The following is a 25,922-nucleotide window of genomic DNA, read 5'->3' as shown; positions in this document are numbered from 1 at the left end:
CTTCCTTCCTTCCTTCCTTCCTTCCTTCTTTCCTTTCATTTTTTAGAGGTCAGATCTTCCAAAGACTATATACATTTCTTTCATGTTTCAGGAGATGAAAATAACTGTGCTAAGGTTAAGTACAAATGCAGGCACAAAAGATAGCATACAAAAATATCCGTGTACACTTGTCTTTGAATATCTGCTGAAGGGATTGATCCTACATGTGTAAAATGGGGTAGTGTCCTCATATACAACAGCTTTCTCACATGTACTTTAAATCACCTGCAGGACATTTCTCAGACCTAATGCTGTCCAGTAACATATAAGAGATTATTACTCTGTATGGTTTAGGGTACGGTGACAAGAAAAAATCTACATGTTTAGTACACGTTTGAAAAATAATATTTCAGTTCTACGGCTGGTTAGATCTGCTGGTACAGAACTCATAAATACAGAGGCTGACTGTATGAGATTTCATTCTGTTTGCAGCTTTTTTTTTGTGGCTGGTTCAGCCTGCTCTGGGGATGGGGCTGGTGCAGCATATAGTGCCAGGGATTGAAGTGTGGTCCCTGCATGCTTGCTTAAGCTTGCCTAAGCAGGCACTTTAGACCACTGAGATACCTTGCTGGCCCCCTGTTTGTAACTTTTATAGTTTTCAGAGGTACAATTCATGGACTATGAAAACTTCTTTTATTTTTATTTTATTTTTTTATGAGCAGAATATATTTATTGAGGGAAGGAAAGCTCCTGTCCGAGAGAGGGACAGGAGGGGGCCCGAGTGGGTAGTCCCCAGGGAGTTGTCTCTTCTATGGACTTTTATAGAGGAAAACCATGTGATAAAGTGGGTCTAAGGTGGTGGAGAAGACATGGGAACTCACTTAGGTGGGCATGAGGTGGACAAAACTTTAGTCAATCAATGAGATTATAAGCACCATTGCTTAGGTAAAATTGATTAAATCCAGGACCAAATGAGGAAGCGAGTCATGTAGCAAGCAAGCATGAACACGGGACAGGGTTTCTTCCTGTTGGGGGTTGGGCTAATGACATTTGGGCTCTTTCAAGGTGATTGATACCTGTTTAGGGTATCAATCCCTAATGCCCATTCCTAGGGAAGTATGTAGCTGTGTTTCCTTTTTTTGTCTTGGTCTTGAGGTGTGACCCATATAGGAGTGTCTGTCTCTCCCAGGTTGCAAGGTCACTTTGCCTTCTATCTTGTCTCCTTGAGGGCCTGACCCTGTCTGACTACCTATAATATTTCTATCTAATTTGGCTGCCTGCAACATTCCCCCCTCTGAAGAAGGAACCCAAACTGCGGACTGCTCTAACTTCTTCAGGCTGAAAGGGGTCATAGTTGTTGACTGGAAGTCAGATATATTCTTCAGAGGTTCTATCTAAAGGCCCTCAATAGACACTAGGCATTTTCATTACAGCTTTGAATCTCTGCCCAATGATCTTGGTGGAACCTCCAAATGACAGGGAGAAAAACTGATCTCAGGTGGGTGACCTCCAAATGATACTGGGTACCTCCAAATAACATAGGGGAAAAATGATCTCCTGACCTGACCTGGACGAGTTCATGTTCTCTAAAACTGAAGAATGAATTTTAGGAACAAACAGAGATTATGAGCAGAATATATTTATTGAGGGGAAGAAAGCTTCTGTCTGAGAGAGGGACAGGAGGGGGGCCCGAGCGGGTAGTCCCCTGAAAACTCCTTTTATCATTTAAAGATTTTTTTTGTTTTTGTCACTTTTAGGAATTTAACCTAGGACTTTCCCACTGAGTTATATTCCCAGCCCACTTGTTTTTTTTTTGTTGTTGTTGTTGAGATAAGGTCTTGCTAAATCGCCCAGGCTCGGGCTGGCAAGATAGCTCAGTGGTCTAAAGTACCTGCTTGGGCAAGCTTAAGCAGCTGCAGGGGAGCATGGTTCAATCATCAGAACAGGCTGGCTGAGCTGGCCAAACAAAAGAAAAGAAAAGAAAAGAAAAGAAAAGAAAAGAAAAGAAAAGAAAACAAAAGGCCGGAGAGATAGCTCAGTAGAATAAATGCTTGCCTGGTAAGTGCAAGGGCCTGAGTTCAATCCCTGGTTCTGCCTCAACTTCCCTGAGTCAGTGCTGAGATGTCAGGCACACAACACAACACTTAGCTAGTTTGAGTTTAGTGAGAGTGAGTTTAATGTAGTTACAGTGCTAACACCTATATCATTTATCATATATTTAAGAAGAAATCTTGTTTTTTAGTAAGTTAAAGTAATTGCAAATGGGCATCGAGTTTCACTGTTACCAGATTAAACAAGTTATGGGTGTTAATAATGACGACGATTGTACCATGTGAGTTTGTACCTTTTACGCAGTTTTCTTAAAAACTGAAAAAATAGTGATAGCCATACCAAGATAGGAAGATGACTGGCAAGCCGTCCTAAGGTCCCAAACTCATTGTGATCTGTCTCAGATGGCTTCTGTTCCTCATGGTGGAGATATGAAACCTGGTCCCACTGCTCTTTCCATGTGGGTCTGTGATGTTGCAATGTCGTATGAGCGTCTTGATTTTTCAGTACTTCTTAGTGCTTCCTTCCAAGCCTTGTAACTTCCTTCACTAGCTGAACTCCATCCAGCTTCATGCTCATCTTAGTAGCATTCTTTTTGTTTTAGTCCTTGTTTTCAAAATCCAGTTCTTTTTTTTTTTTTTTTTTTTTTTTTTTTTTTTTTTTTTTTTTTTTTTTTGTGGTACTGGGGATTGAACTCAGAACCCTGCACTTGCCAGACAAACACTTATTCTACTGAGCTATCTCCCTAGCCCTCAAAATCCAGTTCTTGAACCCCAGCAGGCTGGAATTTGCTCTGTATTTCTTGTCTTTCAAGGGGTTTTCCTCCTTTGCTGTTGTTTAATGATTTTGTTGGATTTCAAGCTTGGTCATGATAGCCAGGTACAGCTGTCCCTGCCAGAGCTGCAGGTCTGGTGCCACCATGAGAACTTCATAGCTGATGAGCACTTAGCCAGTTCCTGATGCCAACAAGGAGGCTGCTTTGGGAACAAAGCCTCCTGGGGCAGTAACCCTTCCTTGTTTTTGAAGTTCAGCCATTTCTTTTTCTTGTTCTTTTGATACCTTAGTCTTTCTAGCCTCTTATTTAAAGCTTCTTGTGCATGCATTTCTGTGTTTCTGATTGTGAGGGGAGGCAGACTAGAAATCCAGTTTAAACTTCAGCTCAGTCTTCTTCATTTGCCTTTTTTCTTTTCTTTTGTTTTCTTTCTTTTTTTTTTTGGTGGTCTGCTCAGCCCACCCTGGTCAGGGCTGGTGCAGCATGTGGTGCCAGGGATCAAACTGTGATTCCTGCCCTTGCCTAAGCTTGTCTGAGCTTGCCACTGGGCTATCTCATCAGCCTCTTTCATTTTTCAATGCTTCCTTATTGGGGACCTTTCCCACTGCATCAGTTAATGGAACTGCATCAGTTAATGGGGACTGCTGCAGTTAGTTCCTGATCTCCTGTGTAGAGTTATGGCAAAAAGGAGCAAGAGAGACAAAATAGAGGTGCAGGCAAGGTGTGGAGTTGTTCTGGAGAACACAAGGCCAGGAGGTAGCCAGAACCTTGGTGTTTATTCATTACATCTGAGTCAAGGACACTGGGTGAAGGCAGTGGGTGTTTCCAGCACAGTAATGGCAACTACTCCGGGCTAGGAAGAAGAACAATGCATTCTCACAAGGACAAAGACAAAGGTGAGACGGGGACAATGAGGAGAGTGTAGTTTCCCAGGTGCCTTTTCCTCTCCAGCCAGCGGCTTATCTTGCTGTGTGAACCCCTCAACAGTCATTAGTCTAGGGCTTTCAGCTGTGACCAGAAAAGAACAGAGCATTTCCTTGGTCCAGTCTGGTTCAAGGGCAGAACAAGAGCAAGCTTTACTTGCCCTAAACTTGTAATTTTCAGTCCTTAACACTCATCAGTTTTTTTGTTTTGAGACAGAGTCTTGCTCTGTGGTTAAGGCTAGCTTTACACTCACTATGTAACCCAGATTGTCCTGGAACTCTTGGTGATGCTCCTGCATCACCACACCTGGTAATACTTGTTTGACTTCTTTGTACCTACTGTTTGTGTGCATGGGCCTGTGGTTTATCTTGAGCAGGAGCAGAATCAGATCTGCAGTTTTCTTTCTCTGTTCCTGGCTCATGATTTTTCCTCACTCTGCTTCTGGCTTGGGACTTATTCTACTTCTTGTTTCTTCTGAGATGATATCTTTCTCCAGACCTGAAATTTGATGATTTTTTTTATTCACCTGTGTCTGTTTACCATTCTCAGGAATTTAATCCCTCTTTTATCAGAAGGATATTCTTTGTCATGTGTTTCTCAGGCAGGTGTTTTTAGAAATTATTTTTTGTATTTTGAGATACGGTCTCACTATGTAATCTAAATTAGCCTTGAGCTCACTGTGTAGCTCAGGCTGCTCTTGAATTTGTGATCCTTCTTCAGCCTCCGGAGTGTTGGGATTTCAGGCATGTGCCACTTGCCCAGCAAGAGGATTTTTTATTTTTTTGTTTTTTGAGACAGTCTTACTATGTAGTTCAGGCTGTCCTAGACTCACTCTGTAGCCCAAGCAGGCTGGCCTTGAACTTGTGATATCCTGGTCAGTCTCCTAAATGCTGGGATTACAGGTGTGTGCCACCACACCCAGCAAGAGGATTTATTTTCAATGTTGCCTTCTCACCTTAATGAAGTAGAGGCTGACTTTTTTCCTGTTTGAGTCTGCCCTGTCCTCATTGCAGGCTCTTAGCCCATTACCATGCTCCTTGGCCCTGCCAGCTCTGTTTTCTTCCTTTCTCCTGACCTTGATGGCAATCTTGAATAACAGTGTTTTGAGGTTCTCAGAGATAGTTGAGAAAGATACATCTGCTGCTCTCTCTTGTCTCTGTTTAGTAGCATCTATGGGGGGCTGATTCATTATTTTTTTGTTTTTTCCAGAACCAGAGATTGAACTCAGGCCCTTACACTTGCCAGGCAAGCACTTACTCTACTGAGTTATCTCCCTGGCCCCTGATTCATCTTGTTCTGTAGCACTGGCCTATGGGAGAACCCAGTCTTTGTTTTATTAATGAAAAGAGCCCCTTGGCACAGCCCTGCTGCAAAGTATGGTCTCCCTCACACAGACCACACACCCCAGGTGCCAGAGCTAGAGTCCAGTGTATCCTACTCTGCAAACATTCGTCCCCAAGGGGAACCCAGTGGCACCTGGGGCATCCACCAGTGCTTTCTTAAGTTTTGTTTTTACATTTAGCTCAATAATATCCTGACAGGGTTGGGGAGATAGCTCAGTAGAGTAAGTGCTTGCCTGACAAGCACAAGGTCCTGAGTTTAGTCCCCAGTTCTGAAAAAAAAAAAAAAAAAAAAAAAATTCCTGAGGCATAGTAAGGTATTTTTATGTCTACATTGAGATAGGTAACTATTTTTCCCCTCAAAATTGGAAAGAGGAAAATTTAGAAGTTCTGCTTTCAATAAATTGTTTAGAGATGGGTGTGGTGGCACATGCCTGTAATTTTAGCACTTGGGAGGCTGAGGCAGGAGAAATTTTGAGTTCCAGACCAGCCTGGGCTGCAAAGTGAGCGCAAGGCCAGTATAAACTGCTTAGCAAGGGATGTCCAAATAGCTCAGTGGATTAAAGCAATCCCCAAGCTAGCTTTGTTGGCCCCACTGCCAACCCCAGGGTACGCTGAGACAGCATTTGAGACAGCATGGTGGCTAATCCCAGCTCTTGGGAGGCTGTAAACAGGCAGATCACTACGAGTTCTCTGATCTAGTACTGAGGCCCTGAATACCCTGTAGACCTTTCCCTAAAATATAAAAAAATAAAATAAACTGCATAGCGAGACCCTGTCTCAAACTGACAAAATGAAACAAAACATGTTTGTTGGGGAGGGAGGTGGGTGCACAGCTGTAATCTGAGTACTTGAGAGGCTAAGACAGGAGGATCACTGAGTTCTAGGCCACCTAGATTGCCAAGTGAGTTTAAGGAAGCCTGAACTGCATAGTGAAACCCTGTCTCAGAAAGACAAAAAAAAGTGTTAACTCTCAATGCCATCAACTAGTTCATCTTTTCCTCACCAACTTAATACCACCTTTGCCAGTAATTGCATGTTCATATTGTAGCAGCAAAAAGAAGCACCAAAACAGTATCCAGTATTTTTAAATTTTTAAAAATGTATGTATTTGCTACAGGGTCTCACTACGCAGCTCAGAGTCATAGTGATCCTTCTGTTTTCAGCCTCTCCAGCACTGGGATTATAGGCATGCACCACCACACCCTGACTGGTGGCTAGCTCATCGCACTAGGGGGCAGGGCTGGCCCAACATGTGGTGCCAGGGATTAAACCCTGGTCCCTGTGCTTGCCTAAGCAAGTGCTTAGTCAGCAGAGCTTTCTCGCCAGCCCAACACCCAGTATTTGGAGACAGATTTATTTACATTGACTGGCACTGATCAGGATCATTCTCACAATATCAGGCCCTCATCTCTGCTGGTCTGGAACTTATGTGGGATAAGCAAGCAGGAAGTACAGAGAATGATTTATCAGTTGGGAATTGGTTCTTACCATGTGCATCATAATGACCAGTTATGTATCACAGTGACCAGCTATTCTAGGAGACATAAGCAACCAGAACTGCAACAAGAACTATTGCCTAGGAAACTAAGAAACAAAAATACTGGCATATTTTCCCCCTCATTTAATTTTCCCCGACCAATCTTTGGGCATATTACATGTGATCTTCCGAGACAAGGCTCAACCAGAAGCAGTAACATTAGGGCTGTCAGTGGCCCTAGCCAAGGTCCCCAGGATTATCTTATTGTGGTTTTTCTCTAAGTTGCTTTTTAGGAAGAGACATAATTTAGGCCTGTCTCTTCTGTAACATTACTCTGGAAATATAGTGAGGGATTTAATCTGGTCTAGGAGAGTGTCCAGTGAGCCTTGAATACTCATCAAATCTTGGTCAAGTATTTGGTTGATTGTTATATTTTCTTGGGGCAGTTGTCCATAGAGTTTAAGGCAAAAGCATAGCTAGCAAGGGGCAGGATGCAAGGACAAGGGTAAGCAGCCTAAAAAGACTCAAAAATCAAGGGGAGGGGGATAGGTATGGAGCAATCCTGTGAATGATGTCCTCAGGCTTCAGCTGTGTATGCACTGGCCAGCATCCAGAGTGACCAGAGCAGGGCTTTGAGTTTGTTGTCTTCAGAGTAAGCTGTCTGGTCCAGGTAAATTTTTCAGTAAATCTAAGGTTGGATTTCTGAAACTTGTAGAGGTAGTTAGTACATTCCTGGGTTATATGTGTGTGCAGGAATGTCTGCAGATATAGTTGATCTTTTAACTGGTTACAAGCTATATGTAGTTTTTATTTAATCTAAATTTTGAGTTACCTTTGCTATAAATTCAGGCTCATTGTTGCTGCCAGTGATCAAAGGTAGGTCATATCTAGGGATGATTTTTTATAGCAGGACCCTATATACTTTTATTGTCTTCTCAGTACAGATTACAGATTAAAAAAATAAGGTGCATGGGCTGGGGAGATAGCTCAGCAGCATAAGTACCAGCCTGGCATGTGCAAGGTCCTGAGTTTGCTCCCTGGTACAAAAAAAAAAAAAGGTGCATGCCTATTATTCCAACATTCTGAAAGACTGAGGCAGGAGACTCTTAAGTTCCAGCTCAATCTGGGCAATTTAGTGAGTTCCCAAGACCTTTTCTCAAAATAAGTAAGAAAAACATTGGCCTCACTCAGTGTGAAGTGGACAGAGAAAGCCTCCAAGATGCAATTAATCCTTCTCTGTTCCTTCTCCAGTTCCAGTTGTCAGCTCAGTTGCTCTTTCCAAAGCACAAAACTCAAGGTTTATTCCCTGCAGAGAGTGAAGGAAGTCTCGGGGCACCAGGGCTCATACTTAATACGGGACAGGGCAGGGGACTAAGTGACTGTGTGTGTCCTGATCCTCTCTCCAGCCCACCTTCTACTCAGACCCACATCTTTTCTCCGGTCCTTTACTCTCCAGGCTGGAGAGCACATGATTCCACTGGTAAATCTGACTGATGTAACGAAAAAGAAAATTTACAGGGACTGAGGAAATCCTCAACCTGTAGACATGATTGTAGAGCTCTTCTAATCAGCCTTTTATTTTTATGAGTGAAAAACAAGGCAGCTGATGAACACTTGTAATGTGGAATAAAGAGACAAAATGAACAAAAAGTAAAAAGCATCTTGGATGAAGTGGACACCATGCAAAGAAAGGAAAACTAAAAAAACTCCAAACAGCCTGTCCTTAAAGCTGCAGAGAAAAAAGAAAGATGGGTGCTTAACAGATAGAAATACTAAGAACAAAGTTATTGCTTAGAAATTAAAAATTTGAGCTAGGGAGATGGCTCAGTAGAGTAAGTGCTTGCGTGACAAGCACAAGGAACTGAGTTCAATCCCTGGTTCCACAAAAAAAAAAAAAGTTTGGGGCCGGGGAGATGGCTCAGTAGAATAAGTGCTTCCCTGGCAAGTGCAAGGGTCTGAGTTCAATCCGGTTCCGCAAAAAAATAAAAATAAAAATAAAAATAAATAAATAAATAAAAATTTGGAGCCAGGAATGGTGGCATACACCAGTAATCCTAGCACTTGGGAGGCTGAAGCAGGAGAATAGCTTTGCGTTCGAGGCCAGCCAGGACTACTAAGTGAGACCCTGTCTCTAAGTAAGTAAGTAAGTAAGTAAATAAATAAATAAATAAATAAATAACAGACGGGAGCTGGAAACAAATCATGGTTGAAGACTTGAAAGATTAGGTAGTTTTTTTCAGATTGAGCAGAGATGGCCCATGGGAGAGAAAAGATGAAAGGGAGAGAGTCCAGCACACATCATTCTCCAGAGAGACTGGTTAGGGCTGTGAAGTGAGGAAATGCTTTTTCCTTGTGGGGTGTGTGTGTGTGTGTGTGTGTGTGTGTATGTATGTGGTCCTGCATATTGAACTCAGGGCTTTGTGCAGTTCAGGCTGACCTTGAAATCAAGGCAGTGACCCTCTTGCCTCAGTGTCCCTAGTGCTGGGATCACAGGCATAAAACGCATTTTCATGCAGTGCTAAACAACTGATGACATTGATGACAGGGACTCTGTTGACATTAGGTCATTCTCTTGAGAAAGAGATAAGAAAGGACAGGAAGAGCTGGAGGAAATAGCTCAGTGGTAGCCTTTGCCTGGCTTGGCATGCACAAGGTCATGATTCCATCCCCAGCACCACAGGAACAAAGATGATATTTGGATAGAGTTTATTTGATTATTTCACTTATTCATTTATAAACATTCATATGAAAACATTCATTTTCTGATGTTATACTAAAAAGTTAAAATTGTATACATCTGTATCAAACTGATTCATAGATTTGGGCAGAGGGGTTGAGACAGGGCCTGCTGGCTTTAAACTCTTCCTGCCTCAGCCCCCTAAGTGCTGTCATTAAGCCATGCCACAGATATTTTCAAGTTACTGTTAAATGAACAGATAGAACTATGTTAAGGCTAATAATGAAAATTTTGTGGCTATATCGATACATCAAATCAACAAGGTTTTCCTGTCTTAGATGGTCCCCCTGAACTGGGATAAGCAGAATAGTCAGCTTTTGCAGGAAACAAAAGAGAGAGTTCGTTTGTTTATTTTTGAGATTCAGTATAAATAGTGCCAGGATTCTCTGTTATTTTGAAGTATGACATATTTGAATCTGTTCTTATTTCTCTCTCTCTCTCTCTCTCTCTCTCTCTCTCTCTCTCTCTCTCTCTCTCTCTCTTTTTGCGGTACTGGGGATTGAACTCAGGACCCTGCACTTGCCGGGCAAGTGCTTATCCTACTGAGCCATCTTCCCAGGCCCTTATTTCTCTTTATCCTTCTCTCGTTTTCTAGGTTTTTGTGGAGACTCTGGATAAGTGTTTTGAAAATGTTTGTGAATTGGATTTGATCTTCCATATGGATAAGGTATGTTCAGTAACTTCATAAGCTGGAGTGTCTTTTGCTAAACTGTTACCAGTTTTTTGTTTATTTGCCTATATAGGGCCTTACTATGTAGTTCATACCAGCCTTCAACTTGCTGTGTGATCTCATACTTCTTGAGAGCTGGGATTACAGGCGTGTGCTATAATGTCTGGCTTGTAATAGTTTGAACATGTACTGCAAGATTACTACTGGTTCTGTATCATGGTTCCTCTGTTCACAGACAGAGTGCTTGGTATAGGGCAGCAATGACAGTAGAATAACTGGCTACCGAAACAAAGGTGAGAGACAGTTTTGTGTTATTAAATGAGTTTGCTAACCCTAGGTCAGTGATAGTGAAACTTTGGAATATATAACTCAGGTAAAATTTATCTCTCTCCTCAGGAAAGAGATAGTAATTAATATATCTGTAAATACTGTCAGGTCAAATGACATGAGGGAAGCATACGTGGTGGTGGCAGAATTGAAATGGCCTCAAGTGTCTAAGGTTTGTTTTGCTAGGACATTGCCAGATTAAACCCAGGAGGGAGCCAGAGAGCTGGGATGGAATGTTGGTTTTGTTTTTTCCAGGAGGGTGCATGCTATCTTGGTGATATTCCTCAGTGACTCAGCTGCTTGTTGTCACTCTAGTCTGTGGCCTTTGGAAGGAGTTAGGATTTTGGGGAGGCTGCTGCTCATTTCCAGGCAGTGCTCTTTAGTCATTTGTTTTTATTATGACAAAGCAGTTCCATATCTCAGGTTCATTGTAGCTGGCATTGTCATCTGGAGGACTTTATTGCTATGTGCAGCAAGGCCTTCAGTTTCAGTGACTTGTCAGGTATCAAGGTCCTGTTGGGCTGGTGAAAAGGAATGGCCTTTTCTCCCAGCACCGGTTCAGCTCTGGGCTCCAGCAGCTGCCAGGCTTGGGAGAATCACAGATTCCTTTTTCCTCTGTAGATACTGGGCTCCCTGAAGCTCTTGAGGTATCACTAGCTTGCCCTTTCATTTAAATTCATCCCAGAAACCCCAGCTGTCCAGCCTCAGGTCCTTACAGGCATGAGGAGTAGAATGTGCTCGGCAGAGGTTTTTTTTTTGGTACCAGAAACTGAACTGAGGACCTTGTCCATGTCAGACAGGCGCTATACCCCTGAGCTATGGTGCTCTTACCCCATTCATTTCTGTCAAGGACACCCATCATGCAAATTGGCTTCCCCTCTGTACTAGTGGAAAACAAGGGTTATATGCCTTACTGTTCTTACTTTGAAACATTTTTGTGAAACTTGAAGTGTTACGTAAGGAGCTGCCTCGTGGTGTTCAAACTGGTGTCCTTTGTGGATACTGCCCATGACTCATTGGGCCAGGGATAAATTTTTCAATATATAGATTAAGGGATAGATTTTACTGGGACAAGGGCAGTTTTCCAAACAAGACAATGGAAGACACAGGTCTCTCACCTCCACCTTGTCCCTGTGGTGGGACTCTGCCAAGGTGACTGCTCACCCCCTCCTCTCAGTGCTGTCCCTTTGTACCCAACAATGTGAATGTAGCTTACCAGCAAAGAGGAACCCAGAGTGCTTAGCTGCCTCTGTGTGGCACCTGTCTGTAAGAGCTTGTCTGCTAGTGTCAAGTGCCCAGTGACAGAGAGACAGCTGTGGGTGTGCTGCAAAGGTGGGCTTCGGTGCTGCTCCCTTCTCTGGGAGTACAGCGTTCCCTGCAGCCAGGTTTCTCAGGGTGTAGTCAGCCCTGAGTGTGCTTCTGAGGAGACATGCAGAATCCCAGTTACTTCTTTGCTTGATATTATTTGCGAGAATTACTCTTTTTTTTTGTGAGTAGCCTCTTCCACAGTGTTGTGTCAGTTTATAGTCGCACCATTTGGGGTAAGTGTTCTCACTGCCTCATATCCCGACCAGAAGATATGTTCTCTGTATTGTTGACAAAGTGATTTCCAATTCTTTCCCTTCTGGGATACAGGATGAAATTATCTATCTGTATCTTAGGTATAGCTATGTGAATGTAGGTAATGAAATGTAGATGTGACCTGTGTTACTTGTAGGTAACACTATAGGACCCTGTGCACAAATGTTGCTTTTCTCCTGCTTCTGTGGTTATGGAAGGATGGATACAGCCTCCCTTAGTTGTGTTAAAGATGCTGATTTTCATATTTGATCTGTAGAAATTTTACTTACTTTGCTTTGATCCGTATGGTTAAACTGCGCATGGTGGCACACACATCTGTGATCCCAGAACTTGAGAGGTTGAGGCAGGAGGATCAGAAGGATTACTGTGAGTTCAAGGCCAACCTGGGTTACAAAGTGAGTTCAAGGCCACCCTGAACTGTATAGCAAGACACTGTCTCAAGAAGACAAAAAAACAACAAACCTCATCCCTTTGTGTCTGTTTTGTCTTCTTTGCTGACCAGGGATTTCCAGGGTGGGTGGAATACAAGCAGGGAGGGCAGCAGGTCATGTCCCTGGTTTCCTAGGGCCCTTCTGTCCTTTGCTGTGCAGTGTAGTATTTGCTAGAGCTTGTTTTATAAATATGCTTCTTCCCTTTTCTTACTGGTGACTAAGGGCTTTTATGGTTTTTTTTTTTTTTTATATTTTGAGACAGGGTCTCACTGTGTAGTTCAGAGCTGGCCTTAAACTCACTAGGTAGCACAGGCTTGCCTCAAACTCATGACCATCATCCTGTCTCAGCCTCCTTGGTGCTGGGATAAGAGGAGTGAACCACCACACCCAGCAGGCTAAGGGATTTAAATAGTAAAAAGATGTTAAAATTTATCAAAATTTTTTCCTTCTGCTGAGGTAATCATCACTTTTTGTCTCATTCTTATGTTGCTTTTAAAATATTCATGAGGTTGTCTGATGGGGCAGTAAAGTAATCCAGTCCTAGCTATTTTATCAGACATGGCTTTAAGAAGAAATAAAAGGCCATAAAAATGTCCCTTTCCTTATATGTCATATCTTCACATGAGTTGTATAAAGTATTTTGCTGGTGTTGTAGGTTCTGTTTACAGTTTATAGAACTATTTTTAGCCAGGTGTGGTGATGGATACCTGTAGTCTCAGTGCTTAGGCTGAGGTAAGAGGATTTCGAGTTCAAGGCCAAGTGGGGCAACATAGCAACTTTAGGGTTGGCTTGGGCTACAGAGTGAGACCTGGTCTCAAAACAAAAAGACAGGAACATACAAACAAAAATACCCCACAAAACTTTATTTTTAGTTGTTCATGTGGTGTTGGGAAATGACTGTTTATCTCACTGGGGGTTTGAAGTGACAGTGACAGAGCCAGTCTGCCCGCCCTAGTCATTTGGAGACTGTCTGAAGGTGTTTCCTGAAGGGACTTTCTCTGGGTGCAATTTCAGACTTATCTTTGTCTTCATGTGAAGTAGATGCTAATTCAGATATATCTTCTATTGATAAAAGACACAAGGTTTTGCTTGTGTTTTCTTTTACTTATATAGGCAGCAGGCCATCATCACAAGGCCATAAAACATCACTGAGTTCTGTGTCTTCCTTGCAGACTCTCCCACATCACGGTCAGAAATTCCACCAGTTCCCAGCTCTCTAGGTCCTGTGACCTTCCTGGTGCAAGCATGTACCTCAATAGCAGGCTAGGGAAAGACTAGACACCACCGCATTCCTGCTGCCAGACAGCCTGACCATATAGTGAGACCCTGGCTCAAAAGGAAACCAAACAAAAAATTGTCTCATTCTGATATATATTTAATGTACTTTTGCAATTGACATTAATGAATATTGCTTTCCAATATAGTTCACATTTACATTGCCCAACAGTGACATATATATGTGTATATCATATATAATAAAATATTACATATATGTCACATTATAGATCATGGTTATAAAATCCCAGTTTCAGTTATGGGTCAGGTGTTGCCTTTAATTCTTATGTTTCAGTCTGGGCCTGTTGGTGCATGCCTATAATCCCAGCACTGGGGAGGTTGAAAACAGCAGGATCAGCTAGGAATCAGCTAGGAATCCGAGCTGCATAGTGAGACCCTGTTACTAAATACATAAATTTAAAAGAAAACTATTATTATGTTTCTAGATTTCAATTGTTTATTGAGTTTTTTGTTTTGTTTTGTTTGAGACAGGGTCTCACTGTGCAGCCTAGGCTGGTCTTGAACTTGAAACAGTCCTCCTCCTCAGCCTCCCAGTGCTGGGATTACAGGCATATGTCACCATGCCCAGCTATTTTTATTAGGTTTTTTAATGCCATTCTCTCTGGTTGATTCTACACACCATAGTTAATTTTCCTAAGCCACTCTCTGGACTAGGCTTGACCCGTTGGCCAGGCATTCAAAACTGTCTCTGTTTGACCCTATGCTTTCCTGGCGCTCAGTACTGTGACTTCTGGTCAGGTACTTCTGGTAGCTCCGGCCTGTGCTCTGGCTAAGCGCTCTGACTGTACATCTTTTCTGTATTGGCTCCTGCCTCTCATTCCTGCCTAGCTCAGGTTCTGCCCATAAACTGGTCCTCATCACCCAGCCAGTCTGATATCTTTGGACCACTGTGTATAATACTGTTTCTGATAACTATTTCTAATAACTATTTCTTGTGTGACCTTAGCTTTATGTTTCTGTTTTCCTGATTCATTCAACAGTCTTTATTTTTGTACTGTTATATTCCTCACTGAATCTAATGTGGTTTCTTTTACTGAGTGGGACATTCAGAGGAAAGGCTCGCTGGGACTGGAGCTCATAAGCTTGGTCTTGATTTAAACTATTAGAGGCTAGAGTAGGGTCTGATGCCATGGTCTCTGGGGCAGCTATTTCAAGCTTAGCTTGCCTCTGCTTGTGGAAATCCCCAAACACAGTTGAGCATAGTGACTGAATTAGTTGTTGGTGTTAATGGTAATTTGAGTTGTGTTTAAAGAAAACTTTGGGTGGTTGAGCTAGTATTCTGAGTTTTGAGTGTCTATAAACAGCAAAGCTGGCTTTGGAACTCTGGGGCTTCAGAATTTAGTTATCTGCAGGGCCCATAATCCCAACATTCAAGAGGCAGAGGCAAGAGGATTGCTGAGAGTTTAAGGCCAGTTTTGGGCTACTTGGTGAGAGGTGTGTTTTTTGTTTGTTTGTTTTGTGTGTGTGTGTGGGGTTGTTTGTTTTTTGTTTTTTAAGAGAAAAAGAGCCAGATGTGGTGCCTCAGGAGGCAGAGACAAGAGTAGTCCCCTTGAGTTCAGGATAACTTGGTCTACAAAATGAGTTCAAGGCCACCCTAGCTGCAAAAAAATAGATCAAAATAAATAAATTATATATAAACATAGCTTGAAAATAAAAAGAAAAATAGAAATAAAATAAAATAGTTTTAAGTCAGTCTACATAATAAGTTCTTTTGTTTGTCTTGGCGGCAGGGGGCGGGTAATAGGAATCAAACTCAGGACCTTGCACTTGCCAGACCGGCACTGAGTTGCTGAGCTATATCTCTGGCCCTATATATTAAGTTTAAGATCAGCCAAAACTGCATAGTGAGACCCTGTTTCAATTTAAAAAAAAAAAAAAAGATTCAGTGAGCAGAGCTATAATTTAATAACTGTGTCAAGGGTCTAGATAGGATTGTCCTCTATAGATTTCAACCTGCAATCTTAAGAGAGTTGGAGTATAGCCCAGGTGAGTCTGAGCTGAAGGAAACCACAGAGTATGGAATTAAAAGCTGCTGAACATATTGCTGAAAGGGGAAAATGCTGAGCATTCAGAGTTGAACTTGTGAGTGCTAAGATACAAAGGTCACAAACAGTAATGATGGGTTCTGTTTGCCAGTGTCCTCTCAGGGAACAGATCTAGTGATAATGAAGCACATTCATGCCCTCCACACCCTGGTGACTTGGAAGCAGGTGTCCTGACTGCCAGGCCCCAGAGGTGGAAGGCAGTGTGAAAGATACATATTTTGTGTTATTTTAATGAAGAAGGAAGCATTTTATGTTAGACCAGTGATGGTGGATCTTTTAGAGCTTTCAGTGATAACAAACAGCTGGCTGCATGCTAGGTTCACCACTCCTGGCCTGGACCATGAAGGTTTTTGGTCTTATGGATGCTGCTTTTTTGGCCTATGGGCCATTCCTGGCCATCTGCTTCTCTTCTCTAGAAGTGCTTAAGACAGAAGAGGATCCAGGGCTGACCTTGTGTCTCATTGTATTTTCAGCACTTGTCTGATAGTGCTTGATAGATTTTTGTGTCAGGGTTGGACTTAATTTATTATCTCACATTCCCTGGCAGAATCACTCTCCATCTGTTATCTCCACTCCATGTTGGCTGGGACTGTTTCTTAGACCCATTTCTTATTCCCTCAGTACAGTTGATAGGGATGAGCAAGAATGATTTCTTAAGTTCCCAAGACCTGTATGGCCTAAGAGTGCTCCAGACCACACTTACTTTCTCTGCATACAATGCTTAGCTCACTTTCCTGGCTTGGTCTTTATGTGCTTTGAGGCACTCTTGCTGGAGTGGAGCTGCAGAGAGCCTCTTCAGTTTGTTTAGTTGCCCTTATTACTGATTAAGAGCAGAGGAGAATAGTGTACACAAAACAGCAGAAGTTAACCTTTAGAGCTATCTGTATGATATCCATCCTGTTCAATAAAACTCTCAGCTATAGTCAAGAACAGAGCTTATCAACAGCGGTATTGTTTGCTTGAATTGCAATAGAAGTAAATTGTATAACACGTTGGTTGCTCCTTTGTAAGTGCTCTAAAAGGCTGGAAGTGAGATTCAATTCTCTCGTTCTTGCTCTTATCCCTGTCTTCCTCTGAGACTAGAAAAGAAACTTAAAATGAAGCTCCTTGATCCCTTGATAGGAGCTCTTGGCTGGGCTGATGTTTGTGTCAGAGGTGTGGCCCAGGAATACATAGCTTCCAGATCCCAAGAGCTCACATTGTTTTTCACTCATAATATGTGGCCATTGTGTTGTCTCTACTCACAGTACTTCTCAGGTCCAGGCTGCTTGGGCTGCTACAGTGACATTGCCCAGCACATGCGCATTTCACTGCTGAGCATAAGTCACAAGCTCACACCCAAGGGGCTAGGAAAGTGTGTCTTACCATGTGCGCAGGAGGGAGGAGAGCCTGGAACCCTTCTAAATATTCCTAATGGCTACTACAGTTTTTTCATTTGTTCTTTTAGAGAGAAAGCTAACATTGCTTTAGTGACATTTTATAGGAGAGAACCTAGAGGTTTTGCTTTTGGGAAAACTAGAGGAATATTCTTGTTTTCTTTTTAGTATTTTGAGACAGAGTCTTGCTATATATAGCCCAAGCTGGCCTTGAACTTGCTATGTAGCCCAGGCCCTTGAATTCAGAGCAGTCCTACCTCAGCCTCCTGAGTGCATAGATGTGTGGCATCATGCCTGGTTAAGAGTGATTTTTTTTGGCAGAACTGGGGATTGAACTCAGGCCCTTGTGCTTGCCAGGCAAGCGCTTATTCTACTAAGCTATCTCCCCAGCCCTAAGGAGTGATTTTTTTTTTTTTTGATTAGACATCTTTTTTTTTTTTCTTTTCAAAGTTTTATTGATAAACATATAGCAATAAGACAGTTTCAAATCAAATCGAAAGTACAGTTTCAACAAATAATACACTGCATATATTCTTCTTAGTGGTTAATTGCTGTACAAGATGCAGACTTGTGATCCTACGTACAAACACCATTAGAAAAAATCATTCTATTCATTAAGAGAATGCAATTATATATCTATCCCAACCACTTTGAATACACAGATACAAAATGGACATTCATAGTTATACCCCAATTTTTTTTTAAGTTCCGTTGTTGAATATTATAGGTGTGTAAACTCAGCAAAATATTCTAAAAGAGTACAGAAGCCCATAATAGCATTGGGTCTTCTGTTTAATTGGCAATGTCAGAAATTATTGACCTGAGTCCCCCACAGCTCAACATAACAACATGGCTTTACTTCCTATATTTCATCTTCATACTTTTCTACTGGATGGTTAAGACCAAGGTAAAGCAGAACCTATGCAACAAGAATTGTAGCTTTTTGGTTTGAGAAGGTCAGTGAAATGCCCTCAGGATTTATCCTGAGATCCTGTACCTCAGATTGTAGAACCTTTGTCAGTGCAGCCATGTGGATGAGTCACGGCCATTGCTTGGCCAATGTGCTCTCTGTGAAAGCCTGAGAGAGTGTCTTCTCCTCATGTGACTCTCCTTAGGCACACTCCACGTCATCAATCAATTTCCTAGGAGTGATTTTTATAGGAAAGAAATGTGGTTGTATCTTAGGCAAAGATATCTTGTGCAGCAGCTTTTTCTAACAGAGTTTTTCTAACAGAGTTTGGTGTCTGTCTATATCTTACATCCCACAGGAATTTAAAATGACTGAAGAGTTTTCATTGCCATAACAGAATAAATTGCTCCCGGATGTGGGAGGCACAGACCTCCCTCCTCCCAAGGGCTTTGGCCAAGCCATTACTTTACCTCTGCTCGCTGGCCCTGGTGATGCGCTGGGGCCAGCTGAGAGCATTTTCTCCTTTTTCCTGTGGTTATCACACAAACAGTGGACATTTATGAATCATTCACTGTGATGCTAAGTGTGGAGCTACAATTACAAAGACTGTTATGGTAAAGGTAAAAAGTGTCTTTTACACAAATTCTCTGCTCTCAAGGTACCCACAGCTAGAAGGCAAAGCACTATGCAGCTATTGTGCTGGACCCTCTGCTTCAGGCTGTCTCTACGGGTCTTGCTGTTTCCTAGGCTGCCCTTGGCCTCTCGAGTTTTGGAATTCTGCCTCACCCAGCTCAGTTTCAGCATGTCCTCATTCTTAATATATTTTGGTTTTTTTTTTTTTTTGTTGTTGTTGTTGTTTTTTTTTTAATGTATTTAGTACAGGGTCTGCAGGGTCTCACTACATAGATCAGACTCATAGTGATTCTCCCGTTTTCAGCCTCCCAAGCACTGGGATTACAAGTACATGCCACTATGCCCAGTCTCAATTGCCATCTCAGCGTACCCCAGGAGTGGTGCTGATACCAGCATGGCATTCCAGGGAATTGAACCCTGTCCCTGTGTCTGCCTAAGCAGGCACTTTAATCTGCTGAGCTATGTGGCCAGCCTTCTTAATATATTTTGTTCTTAGTTTTCATGTTATACATGTTCATCTGGGATTTTTTTTTTTTTTCCTACCTTTCTGGCCATTTCTTTGTTCTTTTGGGCTTCTTACCTCTTAAACAATCTTTGTTCTTTTTCTTTTAGACTTTCTCTTAATCTGCAATCTCCTGACTTTACTTACTTACCTGCTTTTGACTGCTCAGTTGCCCCCCGCCCCAGCCCACTGCACTTCACACTGTCCAGAGGAGAGCCTTATGGCCCTGCTCCTCACGGCCCTGCTCCTCACGGCCCTCCCCTTCCATTCTACACAGAAGGATATACACCTGTCAGGACAGCTTTTGCTTGTATCTAACACAGGTGGCATTTTTCCTTTCTTCGCATGGTTAAGAGCACAAACTCTACAGCCCAATGGAGTCTAGCTCTGCTACTTGGGAACTCCCACGTGATGGCTCCTGGCTTAGGGGTTCTGCACAAGTGCTTGGGCAGACCTGGGTGCAGCACTTCATTGTTCTCTTGGTTCTGCAAGGGTGGCATCAGACCGTCAGCTTTCCCACTGTGTCCAGTGACAAACACTGGTTATTCAATTTCTGTTGAATTTATATAATACCCACACCACACCCACACAAACACTATAGATAGGGAAACAGTTAATGAATATTTCTTCTTCGTTAATCTTCCATAGTAGAGGGAGACAAAGTCAAGTATTTGTTAGGTCACAATAAGTACTGAGAAGAAAATACAGCAAAGCTAGGCAGGAGTAGATGTGACCGGATGTTTTATAGTGCAAGTAGGGAAGGCATCTGATAAGATAGCATTTGAGTATAAATCTGAATGAAATAAAAGAAATGAGGGCTGTGTGGCTCCTGGAGAAGAGGGGACAGAGATGTTGAAGGACTAAGATGTTGAAGCAAGAGAAGGGCTGCTGTGTTTGCGGGAGAGCAGGCCAGGGGAGAGGGAACAGGAGAGGAGGTGGGGAGATGCAGGACCTGGGAGGAGATTAGTAAGGTCATCACTGCTTCAGAGGGCCCCAGAGAAGTGCAGAGACTGACTTAAACTGGTTCCACCATGTGCACATTTTCCATGTTTCCTTGGTCCTTTAGGCTAGAACCCTAACCACACAGACCATCCTCCCTCTCAGCTTTATTGCCAAGTACAGTGAGCAGTTAAATTGCACTCTCCTGCTGGAAGGCAAAGTCTGAGCTGGAGGCCAGATAAACAGATAGGTTGTCTACAGATTGTCCGCTCTGAGCCTGGGAACCCCTGCAGCTGCGACGAGCTCCTGAGCTTGGTGGGGAGGGCAAGGAGTGTGTGCACAGCAATGGTCATAGCTGCAGCGTACCTCTGACACTTGGTTGAATCTGCAGCAGGTGGCTCTACCTGCCTGTTGAAAGCAGAACCACTATATTTACATCTTAGTCTCAGATGTCAGGTGCTTGTGATCATCTCTCCATATGACTTCAAGACTTAGGGTCCACTTTTACGGAGAAGCAGCTGTTGAGCCTATTTCAGAAGACAGCAGGGCTGACAGTTGCCCATGCTGTCCACTGCCTCAACTGCTGATGGCATGGACAGGCTGTGGTCCTGGTAGAGCCTAGAACCACACATTACCTGGATTTTGAAAAATCTGCATGCTTATGTCCGTTTTCAGAGCCAGAACCCACATACTTGAGTTTATTCTGGTTAGTATTGGTTAGCATTGGCTACGGAAGATCAGGGAAGCAGAATGTTCTTGCTTATGGGCCAGGGCCCCCTTGGGCTGCTGTTACCTGTAGTATGAGCAGGAAATGGACGCCTTTCCCACTGCTCTGTCCCAGGAACCCCTCTGGCCTTTCACAGGACCTCTAACCTTGAGCGCTTACCTACTTTGATACAGATGGGCCACAAAGCCACATCTCACTGGGACCCACACTGAAGGCCAGTGCAACCTTTTGCATGTGGAGGACCTGCCTCCACCTCAGACCAAACCCTCCTGTCTGTGTCTTCTTTCCACCTTCTTTCTCACCTGCCACTTACCCCTCCCCACTCTCTGGTCTTTTCTTAACTCTCCTGGCTCCTATGGTACCGTCTTTCTTCAAGGGGTGAAATCTCCCCAAAATGCCTACTGTGCCTCCTGTTTCCATGCAATCACTAGATGGCACCACCTCTTTCTGTTTTTTTTTTTTTCTTCAGTTCACCTCTGCCTTTCCTTTTCTTCCCATTAACTATGTGGGTGGGTGCCAAGCACCCCCACTCTCACTCACTGTAGCAGATCTTTCCAGTGAGCTCCACCTTCTTTCCATCTTCTGTCCACAGGCTTCCCCCTGCCCTACCAGGATCCTCAACAGCATCCCCGACCTTCTTCTCTCCATCCCTCTATACCAGGTGAACTCTTCATTCTGCCTCCACCTGTGCTGCCTAGCAATACCCCCTCTGCCCTTTCAGATTTTCAGCAAGACCAGTGTTCAATCCTGATTGTTCCCAGTTGGTTGTAAACTGTTGGAAATAGTAACCTTCTGTCAGCCAGCCAAACAAGCACAGCCAAACTGTGCTCTTTCCACAGTTGACTGGTTGCCATGGATTAGAGGTGCTTCCTCATTCTGTGGCTTTATTTTCAAAGCACTTTTCAGGTATAATCTTTGTGTGGCAGAGCTAGGAGGCCTGGTCTTAAAAAGCAGATTCTGGTCAGACCTTGACTCCCGCGGTCATGGCCTGTGAGTATTGAACTAGTTTCAAGGCAGGCCGCTCCCTTTGCCTTTGCTCCTTCAGGCAATGCCTTCTAGGTGGACTCAGCAGGAGCCCTATGTTCCTCAGTGAAGTGGCTCTGTGGCTTTACCAGGGTTCTGTATGACATAGGCAGCCCTCTTAACCAGCTTCTTGTGCCTCCGTTTTCTTTCATTGTAAAGCAGGGTGTCGTATGTCATTGATGCTTACACTCATTTTGTGAGGCATATTTATGATTTTAACACCTGAAGTCTAGATTTGTCTTTTTTTTTTTTTTTCTTTCCAGAACTGGGGATTGAACTCTGACCCTTGCGCTTGCCAGGCAAGTGCTTATTCTACTGAGCCATCTCCCCAGCCCTAGATTTGTCTTATAAACAGTGGCATATCATAGTTTAGTTGATTACTATTCCTCTTATAGTAGCTTAAAAGTGTTTTTCAATCTGTGAAGTCTTGAATTTGATGAAATACAGTGAATACACAATCTTCAGTTATTATGAGTGTTAGAATTAGTAATTGCTTAGTTTAATAAATGGCAGAATTGTCCATATTTTTGCTTCGTGCCTACCAGAATCACCCCTTCAAGCTGCCCTATCTGCAAATGTCCAATGATAAATCTAGAAGCATGTTCTCCACCATCTTGATTCCTATGTGAGTAATTCAAAAAATCCCTCCCCTGCTGCAGGGATCGTCAGGGGAAGGAGGCAGCCTTGGTCCTTCCTTGCAATTTTTTTTTTTTTTTTTTTTTTTTGTGGTCTTTTTGAGACAGGGTCTCACTATGCAACTCAGGCTGGTCTTGAGCTTGCTTTGTAGCCTGGGCTGGTTTCAAACTCAACAATCCTGCCTCAGCCTCCTGAGTGCTGGGATTATAGGCATGTACCACCACATCTGCCTCTGAAACTTCTGAATGTTAAGGAACAGTGAGTGATTGAGTGGATTGTTTTATGCAAGTGAATTGTCATGTGTGTGGAAAAAAAGTTGGGGATCACTGCCATAAAACTGATGCAGAAGCCCCTTGATGTCAAATACTAAGACGTCCAGAGCCTTCCCAAATCTTGCTGTTTTCTGCTGTGCTCCAGGGACGTGGAACCTCTTGGGTAAGTTTTCTATATAAGTTTATGACCAAGCATCTAAATGGTGACAGGTGCAGCAGGCCCCAGGCTGCCCTATGTATAATGAGTCTAAAGGCTCATTTAACATGTAAGGCACAGGACTATAGCAGTGTCTGGCTCATATGAAGTGAATCATAGTCTTTCTCAGTGACAACAAGGTCTCAAGCTCCTTTAACCATGAGGACAGCCAAGTTCATCAGGAAAGCCAGCAAGACAAGCTCCTCTAGGAGAAACAACAGTCCCAGGAGAACCAACAGCTCCAATAGCTTCTCTTAGTCTCCAGTTCTGCCTCTTATACTGCCAACAACAATCCTCAGGTGGGCCTCCCACACCCAGCACCACACTGGATCAGTTCAACTTGGTGTTACCAGTTGAGTACCAGTTGTCAGTCTACCACACGCATGTAGTAACTATAGTGTCATTTGTTTCCTGCATCTTTTTTTATTCCTTAGAATAGTCTGGTAGTTAAATGCGGTGGTGCACATCTGTAATCCCAGCACTGTGGGAAGCTAAGGCAAGAAGATTCACAAGTTCGAATCCAGCCTAAGCAACCTGGCAAAACCCTGTCTCAAAAGCAAAAGGACTAGGAATGTGAAGGTTCTGGATTCAATCCCCAGTACAGGGGAGGGAAGGCAAGGCCCGGCAGCTACTTAGTGTGGTTTTCTCCATTTTACAGATTAACAAACTAAGATTTAGAGTTAGGAAGCCTCAGTTTCTCCTACGTCACACAACTAATATATGGCAGAGCCAGAATTCAAAGCTGTGATTCTGGGCCTGCAGTTTCCTGTACACTGTGCAGCAGCATCTGTAGTGTCTCTTCCTGCTTTAAGTAGGAGAAAGATATATGTGGGTCTTTTCTGTTAGCTTTAATAAAATCTAGGAAGACAAGGTCTACGTTTTCCATAACCTGCAGCATTATTTGGCATTTGAGATGAGGGAAGATGAAACAGTAGACTAGAAAGAAGAGTCCTGCTAGAACATCTTAAAGCAAAAAAGATGTTCTAAAGGCATTACTTAGTTGCTGAACACTATTGGGGATGCTTGAGGCCCTGAGTTCATCCCCAGCACTGCCCCCTCAACACAATGCACAGAGAACCCTAACTCCTAATAGGAATTTGTTTTATTTTGTTTTGAAAGAAAGGGAAGTAATAATATTCAGTGAACTCACTTTGCTACAGTCAACTGTTATACTTAACAGGCATACAGTTGTGCTCCTTTTACTAAAGAATTCCTGAGGGCTACTGGGTTAGCTCAGTTGTTTAAAGTGTCTGCTTGGGCAAACCCAGTCAGGTGCAGGGAACCAAGGGTCAATCCCCAGCTCCACAAACCACACCAGACCTGCCCTCAAGGCAGCCTGAGTTAGCTAGAAAAAAAAAAGAAAAGAAAAGAAAAGAAAAAAGAGGGCTTGGGATATGGCTCAGCAGCATAAGTGCCTGCCTGGCAAGCGAGCTCTATCCCCGGTACCACAAAAGAATAAATAAATAAATAAATAAATAAATATTCTCAAACTGTGTTTCAAAAAGATAGGGTAGACGGGAAGATAGCTCAGTGGCTTAAGTGTTTGCCTGGTGAGTACAAGGTCCTGAGTTCAATCCTTGGTACCAAAAAAAAAAAAAAAAAAAAGAATTCCTTGTAGGCTGGGCATGGTTATGTACACCTATAGTCCTAGTACATGGGAGGCTGAAGCAGGAGGATTATTGGAAGTTTGAGCTCAACCTGGGATACATAGTCCAAGGCCAGTGTGGACTACATAATAAGACCCTGTCTCTTTAAAAAAAAAAAAAAATTGGCGGGGAGCTGGGGAGATAGCTCAGTAGAATTTACTTCCCTGGCAAGCGCAAGGGCCTGAGTTCAATTCCCGGTTCTGCCAAAAAATAAAAAAAAAGCTGGAACATGAAGTATAATTTGTGAGTTGCTAGGTGACTGCTGTTCCCTTTGCCCCAGGTGTCTTCTCTGTCCACCAGTTAGTTTCAGGGCCCTGCCCCTCTAGCTAACTCAGCATTTTGTACTTGGGTCATGGTACATATTACAGCCTTCCTTTTATTATCGTGGATTCTGTACATCTTTTATCTTCCTTCCTTGATTCCAGGCACTCCAAGAACAGAGTTCATATTTTACCCTCACTTCCTCCACCCACCTCTTCACATTCTGTGATTTTTAAAAAAAAAATATTTACATTCTGTGATTTTAAACATATTTGAAAATAGATGTTGCAGATTCTGTATTCTTCAAGTGAAAATGAGTAAGTACCTAGAACATATTACCCTGGTGCAGTAGGTCAGTGAGGTCACATGAACACACTAACTCATTCAGCTTTTCTGCAAGAGCAAGAAAGAGAAGTTCTGAATGTAGGGTGGTTTCACTCACAGTTCTACTCAGTGTCCACCTGGAGTGAGGGTGAGATGGGAGGTTGGATCTCTTCTTCTTTGTTTCTGCTGCCCTGTGCCTCCCATAAGAACTGTTCTGATGCTTAAAACCCAACTTGAGGGCTGGGGAGATGGCTCAGTGGAATAAACGCTTTCCTGGCAAGTGCAAGGGCCTAAGTTCAATCCCCGGTTGCACAAAACAAAACAAAACAAAAAAACCAACCTGAGTCTGCATGGGTCCTAAACAAGCCAGCTGCTTCATCTAGTACTCAACTGAAAGAAGAAAGAAAATCTAGCCAGGCTTCTAGCCCCAGTATGTGGGAGGCTGAGGCAAGAGATACGTGGACAGCCATGATAATATGAACAGCCAGCACTTCCCAGGTCTTACCCTGCTGGAAGCTTGCCCTTTGGAGGGGAGGAGGGGCAGGGCACATTCACCTGGTCTCTGTAAGGTGGTTTTTTTTTTTTGCCACCTCCAGCATTTTTAAAATTCATATTTATTTTTTGTGGACACTGGGTTGAACCCAAGGCCTTTTGTAATGGCTATATCCCCAGACCTTTGTATTAATTATTTAATTATTAGTATATTTGTGTAGTATGTCATGTGTACATCCCTTGTGTGGAGTAGCTACATGTACTCAACACATCTTAATTCCTTTTTTCATCCTCTGTCCCTTTCTTCCATCTCTTTCCCTCCCCTTTTCCTTTGTTTTTTGTTTGTTTGGGTTT

The 25,922-nt window shown here is 43.0% G+C and overlaps 1 protein-coding gene across 2 annotated transcripts in view; it reads left to right on the top strand.

Moving 5' to 3' along the window:
* LOC101564227 (AP-3 complex subunit sigma-2) overlaps positions 1 to 25,922 on the top strand; it is a 51,452-nt gene that overhangs the window by 11,021 nt on the left and 14,509 nt on the right. For both annotated transcript variants that reach the window (XM_004623300.2, XM_023710377.1), the window contains exon 4: positions 9,877 to 9,948. In XM_004623300.2, the coding sequence (XP_004623357.1) occupies positions 9,877 to 9,948 (72 nt within the window). The remainder of the gene's footprint in view (positions 1 to 9,876; positions 9,949 to 25,922) is intronic.

Source organism: Octodon degus, unplaced genomic scaffold (genome assembly GCF_000260255.1).
Source record: "Octodon degus isolate 3935 unplaced genomic scaffold, OctDeg1.0 scaffold00002, whole genome shotgun sequence".
Classification (NCBI taxonomy): Eukaryota; Metazoa; Chordata; class Mammalia; order Rodentia; family Octodontidae; genus Octodon; species Octodon degus.
The sequence above is the reverse complement of the archived record's forward strand: the minus strand, read 5'-3'. Positions and strand labels throughout refer to the sequence as shown.